Source organism: Salvelinus sp. IW2-2015, unplaced genomic scaffold (assembly GCF_002910315.2).
Source record: "Salvelinus sp. IW2-2015 unplaced genomic scaffold, ASM291031v2 Un_scaffold786, whole genome shotgun sequence".
Classification (NCBI taxonomy): Eukaryota; Metazoa; Chordata; class Actinopteri; order Salmoniformes; family Salmonidae; genus Salvelinus; species Salvelinus sp. IW2-2015.
In genome coordinates, this window is record NW_019942612.1 from 178,230 (window position 1) to 199,481 (window position 21,252).

The window sequence follows — 21,252 nt, forward strand, 5'->3', positions numbered from 1 at the left end:
CCCAATATTTTGAATTACCATCCAAGATCCATGGCCACAGACAAAACAAGCTTTTCATCATTAAGTCTGGAAGGCACTTTCACTGTTCTCTCCTCAAACTCTCGTCTTCCTCCACAGGAGGACCCCCCCCAGCAGAGCCTTCTTAACGGACATGTTTGTTGTCATGTTGGGTTCGGTGAAATGAATATATAAAGCTAGGCCTTGATTAAGGTGTCATTAAAACCTCAGGGAAAAACGTGCCCTGGAGGAACGGAGGTGTATCTTCACGCAAGAAAGAATTGTCTGTTTTCCGGTAGAGGGCGCTAGTATGGGGCATTTGGTAGTGGACGAGGCCAAATAGTTTTTCTCTCCCACGTAAAACGAAGACGAGGGTGTGGACACTGGGGACGTAGACAGTCCGCTTCAAACCCTATCTAACTAACTATTTCTCACTCGAATTATCTATGCTGTTTGAATCCATTGGGTAAGTAAAATGAATGTGTATTTTTACATTGATGTATTCACACTTAAATCGTCCTATTTGTCGGGTTTGTTTGCTATCGAAATTGCTAGCTTCAGGCATCTGGTCTGAAGTCAAAGAAGAAGGGGAGGAAAAAGGGACGGTGGCCAAAGAAGCGTCAACTAACGTTAGTAACAAACTGATTGAAACTTCTTCAACGGTCTCCCTCCTTACGGGGCTTTTATAATGAAACGATGTATAAATTGTTGTTAAACAAAGTTGTTAGGTACATAGGACAGTAACTAGCCACAGTATAGCATTGGACTTTTTCAGCAGCCTATTCTCTTACACGGTTATCCAAAACTTTTAAACTACTGCTAACGTTACTAGCTAACAAGCTATCTGGAAAGCCGGGTAGGAGTAGCGGGCCAGCTAGCTTAGTGGCTAGCTATGACAAGTTCATGTTGGTCTGTCTTTAGCTAGTAATTCCTGATTGTAGCTGTATTTTCAGTGTCCACAATGGTTCACACAATAATACACTTTGCTTGAACACTGTAACTTACAAATCAAACATTTGGATTCATCCCAAATAAGTCGCATCACTAACTAGGCTAGCCAGTTATATGGCTATAGTRAACTAGTAATTGCATTTTGGGCAAGAACCGTGTTAGAATATTTGCTCTAATTTACTCTGTCAGGTAAATTATCTAGCTTTATGGTATTAGCTAACGTTAGTCAAATGGCATTTGGAATGCTCCCTAACAGCCACTGCTCATGCCATGCCATGGGTCAAGTTTCAAATCAAATCAAGTTTATTTTATATAGCCTTTCTTACATCAGCTGATATCTCAAAGTGCTGAACAGAAACCCAGCCTAAAACCCCAAACAGCAAGCAATGCAGGTGTAGAAGCACGGTGGCTAGGAAAACTCCCTAGAAAGGCCAAAACCTAGGAAGAAACCTAGAGAGGAACCAGGCTGAGGGGTGGCCAGTCCTCTTCTGGCTGTGCCGGGTGGAGATTATAACAGAACATGGCCAAGATGTTCAAATGTTTATAAATGACCAGCATGGTCAAATAATAATCAGAAGTAAATGTCAGTTGACTTTTCATAGTCGATCATTAAGAGTATCTCTACCGCTCCTGCGGTCTCTAGAGAGTTGAAAACAGCAGGTCTGGGACCGGTAGCACGTCCGGTGGACAGGTCAGGGTTCCATAGCCGCAGGCAGAACAGTTGAAACTGGAACAGCAGCAAGGCCAGGTGGACTGAGGACAGCAAGGAGTCATCATGCCCGGTAGTCCTGACGCATGGCCCTAGGGCTCAGGTCCTCTGAGAGAGAGAAAGAAAGAGAGAAGGAGAGAATTAGAGAGAGCATACTTAAATTCACACAGGACACTGGATAAGACAGGAGAAGTACTCCAGATATAACCAACTGACCCTAGCCCCCCGACACAAACTACTGCAGCATAAATACTGGAGGCTGAGACATGGGTCTCATGGTTTATTTATCTGTATGCATGTAAGCTAATATCCAGGATACGTGTTTATTATTAATATGTGACCATGGCTTGGCTTTACCAATACATTAATCTATGAAGTTAGAATCAGTCTTCACTAAAACCAAAATGATAAATTGTACGTAGCCTAACTATGTAACCCACAGTACACCACAAGGCATATGCATTGACCTTTTCTTTTCTTTTACCGTTTGTATTCTTCTAGTCCTGAGAAGCCTTCGGGAAATTGTTCAAACAGGGTTTCAAAATGTAGTGGGTTACAGCAGAGCTTGTCATCTGTCCCAGAACAGATGGTTTGAGTCACGACCAGGTGTTGGGTCAATCACAACATCTATTAGTCTATGCATTGGCTGGAAGTTGGAACAGTGTTCCCTATCATGTTTAGAATGTATTTAAAAGCAGTGAGGAATCCTTGGCTGTAGTTATATCTGGTGATTATCATCCTTCTCATGTTTGTCTTTTCAGATTTGTGCCACTGGATCGCTGTAGTGTAGCTGTACGTCTCCCGTCTTGTCCCTGACTGTAGCTGTTCTCTCCTTTTGAGGGACGAATGCACTCCAGGCCACCCCTGAATTCCTTTGGCTGCCTCCCTTCTGTATTCCAGTTCTCCCACTCCAGTCCCATCACCGCCTCTCAGTGTAAGTTAACAGAAGAAGCCGAGTGAGCCATCATGGATGATATTTTTACCCAGTGCCGGGAAGGCAACGCAGTAGCTGTTCGCCTGTGGTTGGACAACACAGAGAATGACCTCAATCAGGGGTAAGTCTAACTTATCAGTACTTTTTAAAATACATTTTTATTGTGCTCAGAGCGTCTCAAAAACAACTGTTTCAGATGTTGAATTGCATGTACAAGGATGTTATGTTACCTGCTATCAAGTCTCAGTATCAAGTCTCAGAATCATGCATGTATATAGGCATCACAGCAACTTATGACCAGCTATCAGGAAGCCACATCTATATTGGACTCACCCTTAGATGTCAAAATAAGTTGTCACACCCAAATGTTGGACTGCTCAGTCATTATTCCATAGCAAAATACACAAATGACACAGTTGCTTGGAGGAGTCATTCGAGGGATTCAGATTTAGGCAATTAATACTTTTATGTCTGTTCTTTGCCAATCCCCTGTGATGTTATGAGCCTTGAGTTGTGTGCCGATAATTAGTTCCACACAGCTGAAACGGGAAAGCTTCCAGAAATCTACAGAGACCCACCACATCATCCCATGTACAACGAGAGGACATGGATCTGTTTTGGTTTACTAGTACATAAAAAGTTGATGGCAAATATTGCTGTGTAATTAATTGCACAGTCATTGTCTTTCTTTTGATGTTGTCGTCGAGGACTGTGAGGGTTGTTTGTTGCTGGGCTCCCAGCCAGCCCGACTCCCCAACTGTGTGAACTTGACCTGAGATTTGAACCCACTGCTTTCCGGACACGTGACTTGGCCTGGAATGTGAACTTTAATTGAAGCTAAAGGATGGCAGATGTCTTGGATATGTTTTCACATGACCACTGCCCTGAAATCTGTTTGTTGACTTCCAATTTGTATTAGGTTACTGGGCAAAGACCGAGCGAAGATGCTACAACTACAAAAATAATTGGTGCTTCCTGCCTTAGCTCTTTTTATGTGGCTGTTTTCATTTGACTCTATTATAGACTGCTAAGCTATAGCCTAGCTCTAATGGTTGCATTTGGAGGTCCATTAGAAAGCAGGCTTCATCATGCATCCTGGCCTCTTCTACTGTAAATATCCTCGGGTGACTCAGTAAAGGGAAACTCGGCAGGGCTTGTCACCACTGGTGGAACTCAGACATTTCTGGAGGAGGGTGACATGAGTTCTATAGTCATGCCTGGTATCTCTGCATCCAGATAGAACCATAGAGACATAATTGTTGCCCGCAGGGCATTCTGTCTGAAGCTGTCTCATGCAGAGGCTTGATTGTTGTTGAGTACCTTGCTTAGACGTTACAGAGCAATATGCCGAGATATTTTGACCAGCTTTCATTGTTTTTTTTAGTTGTGTTCATACTGTTGTAAGTAGCCTATGGTATACACATACATGAATTGTATTTGTGTGAGTGTACACGGCCACTCGAATACGTGGCCCTTCTCCATTAGCCGATTGCCTGTTAAGTCCTCCTTATTGGTTAGGGTGATGTATATTTTTCCCTGTGGGGAAAACACATCCATACTGGGCCTTTCAGCCCCTGCAATAACTGTGATTGCATGGGTTTTTGTAGCTGACTGTACAAACATCCACATCTTCCCTGTTGAATCCCACCATGTCCTATATATCCCTATTCCACACTTTCTCAGTTACTGCTAGTGAAAGTAAAGGTGATTGTGAGCTCATTTCTGTGTCAGTGTGGGTGCACAAATGTAAATGCAAGACACAGTGTAGTGGAATGCTAAATGTCCTTACAAGGAATAACACGCAACCCTCTGGGGAACGGTCTACAACCCTCCAAAAATGAGCATGAGAAAAGGGGAGGAGTGTAAGCCAGTGAATTGTTGTGCGCTGGACATAGGAAACAAATGTGTGTGACAGGCAGAGAGAGAATTCTCCTGTGTGTCTGTGTGGGGCAGCTTTAAGACAGGCAGAGAGAGAATTCTCCTGTGTGTCTGTGTGGGGCAGCTTTAAGACAGGCAGAGAGAGAATTATCCTGTGTGTCTGTGTGGGGCAGCTTTAAGACAGGCAGAGAGAGAATTCTCCTGTGTGTCTGTGTGGGGCAGCTTTAAGACATGCAGAGAGAATTCTCCTGTGTGTCTGTGTGGGGCAGCTTTAAGACGGGCAGAGAGAGAATTCTCCTTTCACTAGTTGGTCTTTTGACCACACCCGGCACTGACAACACCTTGTTAGTCTGGGGAGGACAAGGGGACACACATCACGGTCAGGATAGAGCCATACTGACATGACCCCTACTAATACTCTGTGTAACGGAGATGACGGTGTGGATGGTTTAGTTAGTAATTACCTCTGGTGAGGATGGTGATAGTGGCAGGGGCCACGTTGACAGAGACAGGGGTCCAATCCTGCTTCCTTGTGCTGTTCATTGCAGCCGCCAAAMRATCACTGATTGTGTCCACACCTAGGAGACGAGAACGTTCTACTGTTAACAGTATCCTCAAGGTAACTGCATGGGAGGAGCCATCTAGCCATGTATGCAGTGAAGCAAAACACAGTCCCACACAGAGCACTGGTAGATGTTTTACTGCACAGTTTCTTCAAGTGCAGTTGCAAAAACCATCAAGCGCTATGATGAAACTGGCTCTCATGAGGACTGCCACAGGAATGGAAGACCCAGAGTTACCTCTGCTGCAGAGGATACGTTCATTAGAGTTACCAGCCTCAAATGGCAGCCCAAATATATGCTTCACAGAGTTCAAGTAACAGACACATCTCAACATCAACTGTTCAGAGGAGACTGCGTGAATCAGGCCTTCATGGTCGAATTGCTGCAGAGAAACCACTGCTAAAGGACACCAATAATAAGAAGGGATTTGCATGGGCCAAGAAACACAAGCAATGGACATTAGACCGGTGGAAATCTGTCCTTTGATCTGATGAGTCCAAATTGGAGATTTTTGGTGAACCGATCTCTGTATGTGTAGTTCCCACCGTGAAGCATGGAGGAGGAGGTGTTATGGTGTGGGGGTGCTTTGCTGGTGACACTCAGTGATTTGTTTAGAATTCAAGGCACACTTGATTCCATGTGTTATTTTATGACTTTTGACCTGTACTCTATATACCTGCATACATGCATGCATACATACTGAACAAAAATATAAACTCAACATGTAACGTGTTGGTCTCATGAGCTAAAGACATCCCAGAAATGTCCCATATGCAAAAAAAGTTGTTTACATCCCTGTTAGTGAGCATTTCTCCTTTGTCAAGATAATCCATCCACTTGACAGGTGTGGCTTATCAAGAAGCTGATCCAACAGCATGATCATTATACAGATGCACCTTGGGCTGGGGACAATAAAAGGCCATTCTAAAATGTGCAGTTTTGTCACAGATCACAATGCCACAGATGTCTCAAGTTCAGCCATTTAGTTTCTAACTTGTTTCTGACTGAAAAGTTCTGTTAATGAAATCCCTCATTTGTTTATGAATAACATTTGCTATTCCCTCAAGCCCTGCTCTCTTTATGTGAAACATGTAAGCATCGCATGCATCTGACCAATAAGGCCTGAACTATAGCCTAACATAATCACATCAATACATTGGTTTTAAACTGTGACCACAGTAACACGTGACGTGAAAAATACATTCGAAGCGGGCAAATGTTTACTGGTTGCTCAGGGCGGAAAGGGGAAGTCAGATCTGTGGAAAACATATGACTTAGTCGTGGAAATTACTGGAGATCAAGAAAAGGGAGGGTATAGGATCAAGCGTTTTGTGAGTATTATGTGTGCCAAACAGTTGCTGTTAGATTAAAATATAACTTTCTGACCATCTCCCTCTGACTGTTCCCGCACACTGACCAACAGTGTAACCAACCAGTAAATAAGTGTACCAGAGTCTGTTTTAACAATAAAGAGATATATGGCCTTGATTACAGCATACTAAAAACAGTTGCATGCATTTGTGAATTGTGGTTTATTGTTTAGGCTAATTATTCAAAGCTCCCTTTGTTATTTCATTTTAGAACTAAAATGCTTGATTGCATTTCAATGCATGGATGTCTCTGTATGCTGTGTGATGGCAGGAATGATTGATACAGTTGTCTATATATTGAAGTATAGGCTTTAGACTAAACAGGAAGAGCTCTTAGGCCTACAGCTCGATGGTGGTTATACAAGGATACTATACCAAGCCTACTAATGATAATGACATTACTTCATATTATTATTATAATGATCATAGTTGTAATAACAATAAGGAGATCAAGAAAAATGGGGGCATAGGAGCGAGAGCTGCATGCATATGTGTGACAAACAGGTGCTGTTAGATTACAATATCTTTCTGCCTGTTTGGTACAGTGTAAACAACACAAAATAAATCCCTGTCTGTACTAATGAGAGAGGAAAAAGTAAAGTCTTTACAGCATAGCAAAGACAAAACAGCCAAGTCTGTGAAATTGCTTTATCCAACATTTTGCCGTTGCATGAGGCTTGGTGCTCTGGGAATCAGTAGGCTATTAAACAAACACTCAAACAGGCAACAGAAGCAAGGTCTGTCTTATTTCTGTAGATATACTGTACCAGTCAAAAGTTTGGACACCTACTCATTCAAGGGTTTTTCTTTATCTTTACAATTTTCCACATTGTAAAATAATAGTGAAGAACACATGGATTCATGTAGTAACCAAAAAAGTGTTAGAAGAAACTCAAATATATTTTGATTTGTTTAAGTAGTCACCCTTTGCCTTGATGACAGCTTTGCACACGCTTGGCATTCTCTCAACCAGCTTCATGAGGTAGTCACCGAAATGCATTAATACAATTTTTTGTTGTTGAGCAAGTACAAATTCTTATTTACAATGACGGCCTACCCTGGCCAAACCCGGACAACGCTGGGCCAATTGTGCGCCGCCCTATGGGACTCCCAATCACAGCCGGATGTGATACAGCCTGTATATGAACCAAGGACTGTAGTGACGCCTCTTGCACTGAGATGTACTGCCATAGACCGCTGAACCACTCGGGAGTTATGATCGCTGATCGGAGTCTACAGAATGCATTATCAAAAGAGATTTGAATAGGTATTTTAGTACTAAATCAATGACATAGTAGACCTAATTTAAAAAGTCAGCCAATTGAGAACCAGGGACTGTAGTGATGACTCTAATGCTGAGATGCAGTGCCATAGACAGCTGCGCCACTCGGGAGCCCAATTAACAGGTGTTGTGGATTTTCTTTCCTTAATGTGTTTGAGCCAATCAGTTGTATTGTGACAAGGTATACAGAAGATAGCCCTATTTGGTAAAAGACCAAGTCCATATTATAGTAAGAACAGCTCAAATAATCAAAGATAAATGACAGTCCATCATTACTTTAAGACATGGAGGGCAGTCTGTAGAAAAGATAATGAACCATATCCCTCTCTTTGAGAACTAACAATCATCCAAATTAAAGCTAGACAATCAGTATTGATTTTATGTTGATTCTGTTATGTTAGGGCAAAATAACACAGCATTAGCCATAGCAAAATACATGGAATTGCAGGAATATGGCAAAATATTCTCTCAGCCCCATGGAGAAATGTGTGGAATTGCAGGAAATTGGCTTAAAAATGCAAAGATTTCTCTACTCTGCGAAGATGGGGAGGGCCTCTAAAATGTTCTCTTAAATTCTGCCTGGCTGACCATGCCCATTACCAAGCCCCCTGCAATGCCCACCACCAAAGCCCCATTTTTAATCGAGGAAAAACCCTCCAATTGGCGACAACTTGTCATGCAAATATTCAAAAATACGCAAAAAGAAATATATGCACATTTTCCCACCAGTGGTGTGCTTCCACCAAACGGACTTGTTGTTGATAAAAATCAGTGTGTGATGATGTAGTGCACACACTGTACCTTTTCTCTTAAGTTCTCATGTTCGATGTGTTTCCATCGCATTTTCAACTCCACTGATAGTATTGTCACAAACTGTTGCGTTAAATAGCATATGTGCCTACTCTGGTCTTGGCATGCAGATACAGTGCGGGAAGGCTATATTACATGATGAGATTGTTATGGATAAGAGTGAGAATATTTTTATTTGTCAATCATCGACCATAATAAGACCCTCTATTTATTGTAAAGGAGCATCAAGCTCATCACCGTTCACTTTCACCACCCTGTGAAGTTCATCATAACTTATTTCATCTGTAGCCTAATAAACTGCATGCTGTCCAGAGTCGTAGTGGGAGAACCACACGACATATCATCGCGTGACTCCAAGTTTACTTTGATATGATGGTTATTATATCAATATTTCCACAAAGGCGTTTCTACTGCCGTTTCTCGGATAATTAATATTAGACACAATGATCCCACCCTGTCAAACAAATTATTGGGCGCCATTTAATTTTTTTTTTTCTCTCGATACTTTCTGTTTCCATCACAGCTTTCATGATTTTTCTTTAATACGGGGTGACTTTACCCTAGATGGAAACGTGTGTGTGTGTGTGTGTGTCTTCAGTTTTTGCAGAAGGAATGCACAGAGGCAGTGGCAGAGCCATAACACCTTCCTCTCATGCATTCTTCTGTTTCCTGTACTCCTCTCCCAGCGGTATTAGATAGTGCCACTCATTTCCCCTCAACATTTCCTCATGATAGGCCAGCTAATTACAAACATATGCTAATGAATGACGTATTTTTTTGAAGTGCAGTCCGGTTGGGTAGCATTAGGCTATGTCTTGAAGTCTAATCTTCCATTTAGGCCTAATCTACAGTCGTTCTTGTTTTATGTATTACACCTATCTCCGAGTTTTTAATCCTGCACTGAAGATCAAAACTCTTAAAGATAATATTGGCTGCGTTTACACAGGCCAATTTATTGGCAAAAAAAGCTGATCAATTGGGCAAAAGATAAGAATTGGGCTGCCTGTGTAAACGCAGGTGGTTCAGACAGTCAGTGTATTTGGTCCACTTAGCATAAAAAATAGCTGACAGCAGACCATTACAAAAATGACTCCCTGGCTCTGCCCAACCCCCACTCTTCATAATGTCGTGTGTGTGGACTGTTCTGCCAGTCTGCTGGGTGGTAAAGGAGTGTCAACCATGGCTATAGGCCTACTATCTGTAGCTATAATAAAAGCACATTCAAGAATAAATCATCTTCAACATGAATTATAGTTTCACTTCTGTAGAGTTCTGCTGTGGGTGAAACCTATCATTAGGCCTAAAGTCAGTGCTGTGACATCCATGGTAATGAGTTGGAGGCTCCTTGTTTGGTGAAGAGGGAGGGTGGATTGTGTACGGTCACAGAGAATGCTGTTTATATTTAATTCCCTGGGGGAAGGGTGGTAGTGTAGTTAACCCATATAGCCCAGCACCTGACTGGGCAGAGCAGACAGTAGTCTGGGAGGGTCACTAACATAACGTTATGTCTGTGTTGAAGGGGCTGGCCCTGGACTAGGGTATGAACTGTGGAGCCAGCTGTGCCCTTTGGGCATTCCCAGCTCCCACTGGAACCAGCTGCAACTAATCCTACTGTAGGCTACAGTCACACTAAACAAGTATGAGATTTCTCAAATCACGGTCAAGCCTCTTTAATTGGTAGCTTGACTCTCATTTCTGTGGATGGCTTGTTACTTGTGAGTTTTTTTTTTTTTTTTTACAGTATTCAAATAGACTAGTGTGAAAGAGGATTGAGTAGATCCATGTCAGGCCATTGATGTTTGTCATATGATCTCACTGTGAGCTCAGCGTAGAGACAGACAGAGTGTAGACGGGGTTCTTCCGTCTGCCGATCTGAGCCCTGTTGGCAGGTGGAACTGCCTGAAGTAACCCCACCCGAGGGGGGGGGGCAGCCAGGACGGCAGGAGAAAGCCCTTCTGAAGCCCCCTGGGCAACCCTGCTGGAAAAGGTCAGCAACACCCCCTCTGTCCTGGCTCCACTGACTGACTCATTGGCCTGGGTTAGAGCCCTGCACAGGCATTAATTTTAAGCCTGAGCCCTGCCTATGCCCACAATATTCAGGCTCTACACTACTCAGGCCTGATTGCTTCTGCCAAATTTAAGGCCCTGCCCGAAATCAGAAATATATTCCTGTTAGTAAATCCATTCGCTGCCCCTTTCTGTCACTCCCTGCCAGTTGTACTAATGAGGAAACACCGTCCAACTCTCAACGGCGTCAGTGTGCATGCGCACGGCCTGCCACAGGAGTCGCTAGAGCGCGATGAGACAAGGACATCCCGGGGCGGCCAGACCCTCCCCTAACCCATATGACGCTGGACCAATTGTGCGCTGCCTCTTGGGTCTCCCGGTCGCAGCCGGCTGTAGTGACTCCTCTAGCACTGCGGTGCAGTGCCTTAGATCGCTGCGCCACTCAGGAGGCCCCACCCACATATTGTTTAGTGGGTATTGCGTATACTCACTTCTTAGTCCCCACGATGGGTATCTAAGTAGTGGACGTACACTACTTTGCTAAACTAGTATTTCTTCACACTTTAGGCGCAGCAATGTGCACATGGCGGTAGGTCTACGTGTGAATGTTCCGAAATGCACTTGGTGGGGAAACACTTCTAAAATGTGCACCGCAGTTTCATGGACAGAGATGGAAATATCCGTTAGAAATGTTGAGAGGAGAGATCTAAAAATGCAACAATTTATCATGGGTTGCTAATATGACTAGGAATGCTGCCTTTGTCTGCAAGACAAAATAAATGGAAAGAACCAATTCAACAGGAGAACGCATATGAGGAAGCCTCAAATAATTGCCTTCGTGTTTTTATGGTGGGATTTTGGTTATACGCTACTTTGAAGCAAGGTTAGACATGCCTCATAATATGAAGTAAAATGGCCAGGTTAACCAAACAAATGGTCTAGGTGCCTGTGCATTTGATTTTAAATGGTAATTAAACAAGCTTCCTGCCATCCAGGACATCTATATCAGGAGGTGTGGTAGGAAGGCCCGGAAATTTGTTAGACTCCAACCKCCCAAGCCATAGATTATTCTCTCTGCTTCTGCACAGCAAGCGGTACCGGTGCATCAAGTCTGGCACCAACAGGCTCTTTAACAGCTTCTATCCCCAAGCAGTACGACTGATAAATAGCTAACAAAATAGTTACACAGACTATCTGAGTTGACCTTGTATCCTCATTGCCCTTTTTATTTCTGTCTCTATGCCCACTCACAGGGCTCTACACACACAGACACACTGATACTCCAACACACACAAACACTCACTGACACATATGTACATACATTTATACTGACTTGTGTTTTGATCGTGTGTCAAATTGCAATATTTGATTTAAAATAATTGCAATTATATTTTTTGGGGCCTATATCGTGCAGCTGTAGAATGAAATCTGCTGGGATCATTCATTTCAATTACTGTCCTATGTGAGATCGTTGTCTGTTGGAAAGGGCCTCTGTAAGAGCACATTGTGCTCAGAACAGATTTAGCCCAACTATACAACGTCATCCACCCATATTTCCGGATGGTGTGTGTCTGGGGAGGCAGGGTCTCTGTGGGCCTCATTGAGGCTGTTTTCCCTGGAATACAGTCTCCTGTGTGTATGTTGTTGTGGAGGGTTAGGACTCCAGGAAGGGGTCTGCTTTCATCACAATACCCCCTCAGTTCTAACCCTCAGTTGTAACCCTCAGTTCTCAACCACCAGATATAAACATTGAGCACTTCTCTCTCACTGTCTTTCTAGCAAGTGCAGCAAGATTTCATTTATACGCAGATGTTCATACACCTTGGCACAAATCACWAGCTCATCAGAGCCCTATGAAATTCTGGAATGAGTGAGGAATGGAAATTTCAACTGTTTCTCTACGAGTTGACTGGGGGAGAGGGAAGGATCTGTGGAGGGGGGCTGAGGTGATGAATGCCAGTGACAGGAGAACGCAGTAGTAGCCAGAGAAATGCAGGATGACATAGCAGTTGGAGTTGTGTGTGCCGTGTGTGCCCCTGGTGAAGGAAGTCTCCCCGACCCTTATAAGGCCTGCAGAGAAAAATTGGCCTGTTGTTTCAGCCCCCCTTTCCTGACTGCCTCACTACTATACTCTGGCCAGCTCTCCCTCTGACTGTCCCTGTTTCTGTTTAGCTTTCCTTTTCATGCACACATTCTCTGCCTGGGCTGCATTCTGTATGAACAAATGTAGTGAAATGTTCAATTAAACGTTTCTTGTGCTTTTCTGAACGACCAGTTGGAAAATTGGGAAGGGTTGGAGATGCTGAGGTTGGGGGCCGCTGCCCTTTTTTAATTACATCACTCATTTCTTCAAGCCACACCCACCAAACGGAGCAAACGTACGTCAGTCTGTTCAAGAACGTTTTGCAGAAAGGTGTCGTTCAGTACAAAGCGTTACACAACGTACCAAACGTTCAATCGAACTGAACGCACTAACCCAGCTCTCTCTTGCCGCTCTGTCTGGTTGACTGTCGTTGTTACTGTTAGGTTCTCAAGGTCATTGCTGGGATGCTGTAGTAAGGCGGCATCACTCCTGTCCTGTCACTGAGGCCAGTCAGGCCACTGTCCTAACATGTGTTTCTGTCACTGTGACRAAGGCAGAGTGGGATGGGTTGCCACTGCCAGCAGCACATCTCCCCTGTCGCTTTGACTGACTGCAGGGCAGGCTGAGTTCACATTTAGTTCCTGTTAACTGGCTAGATGTTGACCGAATTTCACTATCAGTCAGGATCAGCTGTTTTTGCCCACTAGTTCGCTGCACTGCATTCCCCTGTCTACTTCCTAATTCCACTCTGCTGTTTTCAATAGATATAAACACTTTGAAGGCTTACTTAAAGGCATTTTAATGTTTTCTATATGCCATTAYGCATCGACACATATCCATTAGGCCTAGCAGGCACAGGGAGTTTTTGCCTACCTCACATTTACTAACAGGCCTATATGCTGTAAGTAGCAGTACTGAGAATCCAGATAGGCCTACACCATTACTTAGCAATAAAGAGTCCTGCTAGGCAGTTCCAGTTCTATGCTGCTGTTATATTACAGGGTTGTGTGGTGTCATATTTAGCATAAATACGTTTTCATATCATTTCCCTTTCCTCATTGCTAGTAGTAAGCAGTCTGTGGTGTGAAAGCAGTACGTTGTGATGTTAATGTGGTGCTGTATTCTGTCCTCAGGGATGACCATGGCTTCAGTCCTCTCCACTGGGCCTGCAGGGAAGGCCGCTCCAGCGTGGTGGACATGCTCATCATGAGAGGGGCTCGCATCAACGTCATGAACAGAGGAGATGACACGCCCCTGCACCTGGCCTCCAGCCARGGCCACAGAGACATCGTGGGCAAGGTGGGGCTGAGTGGACACACACTACTTACACACACCTACACACTGCACACATAGAAACAAAAACTCGAGGTCAATTAAGGTCTCTTAGGTTGATATAGCTTCCCCTATAAAAGACCAGGAAGGAACTTATGAAACCAGAGTTGATGGCTGCTCAACACCCAAACTCACTGCATGGTTAAGACTCGTCTACTCTTGTTGCAGTGCTGACATCAGTCATTTCACAGGGAGAGACACTGGCACCATTTCCCAAATAGTGTTGGGTGGATATTGTTTTTAAACTGTACCCAGTTGCAACATCGCATCTTCAACTCAAGCCTAAGCAAGTCAAAATGAAACACTTTGACACACACACACTGTGATTTGCCTTAGGTAATCAAGTCAGTTATTTTCTTTAAAATAATTGTATCTTTCTTTCTGGTCCTTCTAGTAACTCAAATCTTATGTCATTCAATGCAGTAGTGTTAGTCTGCTATGACAGGTTTCTGGTTTGGTAGTGCAGCAGACCACAGTTATGATCTGGTTTAATATTAGACACGTCACAATACCTCTGGAATGTATGAGCAGYCAGGAGAAATCCTTTTCCAGGCCTGGTGGATTACTAGCGTCACTGTATATAAACCAAACAGGATCTGGACAGCCTTGTGTTGTGTCTAATCRTGTGGTTCGGTCTCCTAGCTGATCCAGTGCAAAGCAGACGTCAACACTGCCAACGAGCACGGCAACACACCGCTGCATTACGCCTGCTTCTGGGGTCAGGACCCAGTGGCTGAGGTCAGTATGCCCCCTGGTGGCCTACTCTGGGTACTGTCTCTATTTCTATGTGAACAACAGTTTATGTACCACTGGACTTACATTGATGTCTGTCTTCCTCAGGACCTGGTGACTAACGGAGCTCAGGTGAACATCTGTAATAAGTATGGAGAAACTCCTCTGGACAAAGCCAAACCTCACCTACGTGAAGCCCTCCAAGGTATTCAACATCCCATTACACTGCATCATCCATTGTTGGCAAGAAAGCTGTGATTTATTATCTGTGTGTTAACCCTGTTACCTAATCAATGTGTGCTTTCTATTTGCCCCCCTCGCAGAGAAAGCAGAGAAGTTGGGCCAGAGTTTGACTAAGGTCCCCTTCAAGGACACGTTCTGGAAAGGCACCACCAGAACTCGTCCCCGTAAGTCCCACAGCCACAAAGCCATTTACTAGCTGCCTGCTTTTCATTACTACACTCTGAGAAAACAAGAAGTGAATATCAGGCACAGTTTGTAGGAATGAACATCCAGTAAATGTCCCACTGAGGTGCCTGATGACGTTTCCACTGCCTTGCAGTGTGCTAAATTGTGCAGAAATAGTAGTGCTTTTTGCCAGACCTCGGGCTTTAGCTATGCTCTTCATCTCTGTCCTCTGTGCGTCAATGCGTGCAGGTAACGGCACGTTGAACAAAGCAGCGGGCATTGACTTCAAACAGCTCTCCCTCCTGGCTAAGATCAATGAGAACCAGTCTGGAGAGGTATGGAGCTGTTGTTTCTACATGACTGCTGTTTCATCTGTTACTGATGTCTGCAACTCATGTTACAAAGTGATTCATCTCTGAAACACTGACACACATCAGCATATGTTTTGCATCAAGTTATACTGTATATTGTGGAGGTTATGCTGGAACTTTGTCTCAATATTTTTTTCTTTAGTTGTGGCACGGACGCTGGCAGGGGAATGAGGTTGTGGTGAAAGTGTTGAAGGTTCGCGACTGGTCCACCAGAAAGAGCAGAGACTTCAATGAGGAGTATCCCAAACTCAGGTAATAACTTTTTACCCGCTTATTGTTCATTGTAGGTGTATTTTCTCCTGTTCTGTGGATATAATGTCTGTCTTCCTCTTACACATTTTTATTTACTGACCTGTTGATCTGTATTGAAGTTATTTTGGTTTGGATTGTCCCGCATATGTCGCATCCTATATGTATATTTGTCTCTCTTTCCCCGTGTCCCTCTTCCTCGGGCCCATCCCAGGATATTCTCCCACCCCAATGTGCTACCAATGTTGGGAGCGTGTCAGTCTCCTCCTGCCCCTCACCCCATCATCATCACACACTGGATGCCCTATGGCTCCCTCTATAACGTGCTTCACCAGGGCACTGGTGAGTACCACACTAACCTGCATTGTACTAAAGACTTCCAATGTGGGACAGTACGTTAAGGTCATGGAAAGACGAGAAGGGTGCCGGAGGGGATAGCTGACGTTTTATATTGTGCTATTCTGTTTGTTTCTTTGCTTTGTTTGTATCTTATTTTTTTACTTAATTTGTACATAATGTTGCTGCTACTGTGTTTTATGACTGGAAATAACTTCTGGACATCAGAACAGCAACTACTCGAACTGGAAGATTTTTCCTTTAACGAGTCCGACACGAAGGATATACTGCTTTCTTGGGAACAGGCCCAAATTCCCGTCATTTACATGAAGAAAAGACGGAGAAAAAGGGGGCGGAGGTTGGGCTGCCTTCTGAGAATTTGTAGGCGAGTGAGTAAACCCCCGCTGCCATCTGTTCTATTGGCCAACGTGCAATCATTGGAAAATAAAATTGATGACCCATGGTCAAGATTATCCTACCAACGGGACATTTAAAACTGTAATATCTTATGTTTGAACGACAACACGGATATATAGAGTTGGCGGGATTTTCCATGCACCGGCAGGGCAGAGACGCTATGTCTAGTAAGACGAGGGGTGGGGGTGTGTTTGTCAATAACAGCTGGTGCGCGATGTCTAGTATTAAACATGTCTCGAGGTTTTGCTCGCCTGAGGGTAGAGTACCTTATGATAAGCTGTAGACCACACTATCTACCAAGAGAGCCCTCATCTATATTATTCATAGCCGTCTATTTACCACCACCAACCGATGCTGGAACTAAGACCGCTCTCAACCATCTCTATAAGCAAAGAAGAAAATGCTCACCCAGAAGCAGCGCTTCTAGTGGCCGGGGACTTTAATGCAGGCAAACTTAAATCCGTTTAACCTAATTTCTACCACATGTGCAACCAGATGGAAAAAAAACTCTAGACCACCTTTACTCTACACACAGAGATGCATACAAAGCTCTCCCCCGCCCTCCATTTGGCAAATGGTCAGATGACGTGGATGCTACGCTACAGGACTGTTTTGTTAGCACAGGCTGGAATATGTTCGGGGAATCATCCAAAGCCATTGAGGAGTATACTACCTCAGTCATCGGCTTGATCAATAAATGCATCGACGGCGTCATCCCCACAGTGACCGTACGTACATATCCCAATCAGAAGCCATGGATTACAGGCAACATCTGCACCGAGCTAAAGGCTAGAGCTGCTGCTTACAAGGAGCAGAACACTAATCCGGACGCGTATAAGAAATCCCGCTATGCCCTCTGACGAACCATCAAACAAGCAAAGTGTCAATACAGGATTAAGATTGAATTCTACTACACTATGGCTTTGACGCTCGTCGGATGTGGCAGGGCTTAAACTATTATGCYCTACAAAGGGAAACCCAGACGCGAGTTGCCCAGTGACAGGAGCCTACCAGACGAGCTAAGTGTTTTTTTTATGCTCGCTTTGAGGCAAAAAGCATGCATGAGAGCACCAGCTGTTCTGGACGACTGTGTGATAACGTTATCGGTAGCCGATGTGAGCAAGACCTTTAAACAGGTCAACATTCACAAAGCCGCGGGGCCAGATTTATTACCAGAACGTGTACTCAAAGCATGCGCGGACCAACTGGCGCGGACCAAAGCTTCTACTCCCTAGCCATAAGACTGCTGAACAAATCATCAAATGGCCACCAGACTATTTACATTGACATCCCACCATTTGTTTTTAGACTGCTGCTACTCGCTGTTTATCTATGCATAGTCACTTTACCCCTACCTACATGTAAAAATGACCTCAACCTGTACCCCCACACATTGACTCGGTACCGGTGCCCCCTGTATATAGCCTCCACACTGACTCAGTACCGGTGCCCCCTGTATATAACCTCCACACTGACTCGGTACCGGTGCCCCCTGTCTATAGCCTCCAAGTTTCTTTTTTTTCAATCAAGTTTATTTTATATAGCCCTTCGTACATCAGCTAATATCTCGAAGTGCTGTACAGAAACCCAGCCTAAAACCCCAAACAGCAAGCAATGCAGGTGTAGAAGCACGGTGGCTAGGAAAACTCCCTAGAAAGGCCAAAACCTAGGAAGAAACCTAGAGAGGAACCAGGCTATGAGGGGTGGCCAGTCCTCTTCTGGCTGTGCCGGGTGGAGATTATAACAGAACATGGCCAAGATGTTCAAAATGTTCATAAATGACAAGCATGGTCAAATAATAATCAGGAATAAATGTCAGTTGGCTTTTCATAGCTGATAATTAAGAGTTGAAAACAGCAGGTCTGGGACAGGTAGGGGTTCCATAACCGCAGGCAGAACAGTTGAAACTGGGACAGCAGCAAGGCCAGGTGGACTGGGGACAGCAAGGAGTCATCATGCCGGTAGTCCTGACGTATGGTCCTAGGGCTCAGTTCCTCCGAGAGAGAGAAAGAAAGAGAGAAGGAGAGAATTAGAGAGAGCCAAGATGTTCAAAATGTTCATAAATGACAAGCACACTGACTCGGTACCGGTACCCCCTGTATATAGACTCCACACTGACTTGGTACCGGTAACCCCTGTATACAGCCTCCACACTGACTCGGTACTGGTACCCCCTTTTATATAGCCTCCATACTGACTCGGTACCGGTACCCCCTGTATATTTTTTTATTTTTATTTTACCGTTATTTTACCAGGTAAGTTGACTGAGAACACGTTCTCATTTGCAGCAACGACCTGGGGAATAGTTACAGGGGAGAGGAGGGGGATGAATGAGCCAATTGTAAACTGGGGATTATTAGGTGACCATGATGGTTGAGGGCCAGATTGGGAATTTAGCCAGGATATAGCCTCGTTATTGTGTTACTTTTTTATTTTATTTTTTACTTTAGTTTATTTGCTAAAGGTTTTCTGAACTCTTTCTTGAACTGCACTGTTGGTTAAAGGGCTTGTAAGTAAGCATTTCACTGTAAGGTCTACATGTTATATTCAGCATATGTGACAAATTAAGTTTGTTTTGATTTGATTCATCGAATATGACTGGACGTCTGTTTTAAAGTTCATGCTTAAGAATTGGAAAAGATCTAGCTAGTCATATTACTGTACTAGTTACTAGAGAAGGAGTACAATGTTACAGCTGTTGCTAATGTGTGATAATGACTGCCATGGATCTGTTGTCTGTCAGACTTTGTGGTTGACCAGACACAGGCGGTGAAGTTTGCTTTGGACATTGCCTGTGGGATGGCCTTCCTGCACACGCTCGAGCCCATGATCTCTCGACACTCTCTCAACAGCAAGAGTGTCATGGTGAGAGGACTCACTTTAACACTACATATTCACTACAGTGATGTAGTTGTCATGTGTTTCACTCATGCTTCTTATGCCTTGGTGTATGACTTCCTTGTGTTTGAAACCCACTGTTATAATGACCTGATATACCTTGACAGATTGACGAGGACATGACAGCCAGGATCAGCATGTCAGACGTCAAGTTCTCCTTCCAGTGTCCAGGCAGGATGTACTCCCCAGCATGGGTAGCCCCTGAAGGTACATCACACACACAGCCATTTTCTCTGTTGCTTACCGCTTTTCACCTTTTTGAGAATGTAAATATTTGATTTCTCTAACTATAATGTATGGAACTCCTATAGCTCCTATCACACACACAGCCATTTTCTCTCTGTTGCTTACCGCTTTTCACCTTTTTGAGAATGTAAATATTTGATTTCTCTAACTATAATGTATGGAACTCCTATAGCTATGAACCTATGTGCTATGTGTGTGATTCTCTTCCTCTCTGTCTGTCCTGTGCCCATGCAGCCCTGCAGAAGAAGCCTGAGGAGATCAACCGGCGGTCAGCAGACATGTGGAGCTTCGCTGTGTTGCTATGGGAGCTGGTGACCAGGGAGGTGCCCTTCGCTGACCTCTCCAACATGGAGATAGGCATGAAGGTGAGACCGCTTGCTTTCAGGGTGCTAGAAGTTATAGGATTCATTACAACATGGGAATCTCAAAACACAAGTCTCAGTGTAGTCTTGTCCTTCCCAGAGTGTCTCTGACATAGTTCCCTCTCTCTGTTCTGCCCTCAGGTGGCCCTGGAAGGCCTACGACCCACCATCCCTCCCGGCATCTCACCCCACATCTGCAAGCTCATGAAGATCTGTATGAACGAAGATCCAGCCAAGAGGCCTAAATTTGACATGATCGTGCCCATCCTGGAGAAAATGCAGGACAAGTGAAAACGGCTTTTTTGCTCTGCCTTGAATTACCCTCCTAAACCCCCAGATATCTTGCCCCAGATATCATCCAGAGATGTGGTGCTTACCAGTATTGCCTTAGACCTACTCTCACTACTTACCGCTGCCCTCAATGCCACTGTAACTTAAGCCTCTGAAAACTAAAATGGCGACCGTCACTTGTTTTATTCTTGATTATGATTGATTTTCTTTTTTTTACTTATCAAGATGAGTTATCAGTACTTTCATCTACGTCACTGTCTCATCGTGTCCATGCAGGAGCTAAGAATTGACTGTTCCGACTTGTGCTCTAATCATGTGGACTGAGTACAAGCCTCTATGACAGAATAACCTGTGGAGGTCAGGACGACAATCTGTCTGTTGCACTGGTTCCTTTCTTTACCTCTGGAGGGGGTCTCACTATCTAGGGTTCAGACACTGTAAAGTGACCTGTAACCTGTTATTACTGATTAATGAAAGCTCTTACGAAAACATTATGTTGCTATATTAGCCTGAAGCCTGTCTTGTGGAACTGAGTGTGTACTGTATGGCTGGTTTCCTTTGTTTCAAGGGCAAATTGTATGTATGCAAACAGGATTATAGGACTGCTCCTGCTTAGACTATTTATCCGACCAAGCATTTCAATGTCCAGTATTCTTCAGGAAGTGCAGGGGAATGAGCAGAACCACTTTTTACACGTGCTTAGGCGTCCGCATACTAGGTTCTTGTTGCTCCTAGCAGAACTCGGCTAGGCGACCATCTGTGCCTCATACACCCTTAAGACATTTGCTTGAAAACCAAGAAAAAAGCGGCGATATTACTATTTCTCGCTCTCAGAAGCCGTACAACAACATATCCGTAACACTTCCTCAAAATATTCAGAATTAATATAAGATAAATCAAGATATATGTTTAATGTTGACCTTTTTGCAGAGGTCTTAGTCGCTCAATTTTACGTCTAAGATGTTTGGTGCAGTATTTCTCAAGTAAAATATTTTTGACTGAAAACGTGTCATCTCGTTGAACGAC

General features: G+C 44.0%; 1 protein-coding gene across 1 annotated transcript; it reads left to right on the forward strand.

Annotated features, from left to right (window-relative positions):
• The first annotated feature begins 340 nt into the window (after nucleotides 1-340).
• Nucleotides 341-20,717, forward strand: LOC112068900 (scaffold protein ILK). Its single transcript, XM_024136122.2, has 13 exons — nucleotides 341-463; nucleotides 2,419-2,712; nucleotides 13,718-13,883; nucleotides 14,559-14,654; nucleotides 14,757-14,853; nucleotides 14,972-15,055; nucleotides 15,306-15,391; nucleotides 15,570-15,679; nucleotides 15,891-16,018; nucleotides 19,173-19,294; nucleotides 19,435-19,534; nucleotides 19,808-19,938; nucleotides 20,077-20,717. The coding sequence occupies exons 2-13, from the start codon at nucleotides 2,624-2,626 to the stop codon at nucleotides 20,224-20,226; spliced, it is 1,359 nt and encodes a 452-aa protein (XP_023991890.1). The 5' UTR covers nucleotides 341-463; nucleotides 2,419-2,623; the 3' UTR covers nucleotides 20,227-20,717.
• The last annotated feature ends 535 nt before the right edge of the window (nucleotides 20,718-21,252 follow it).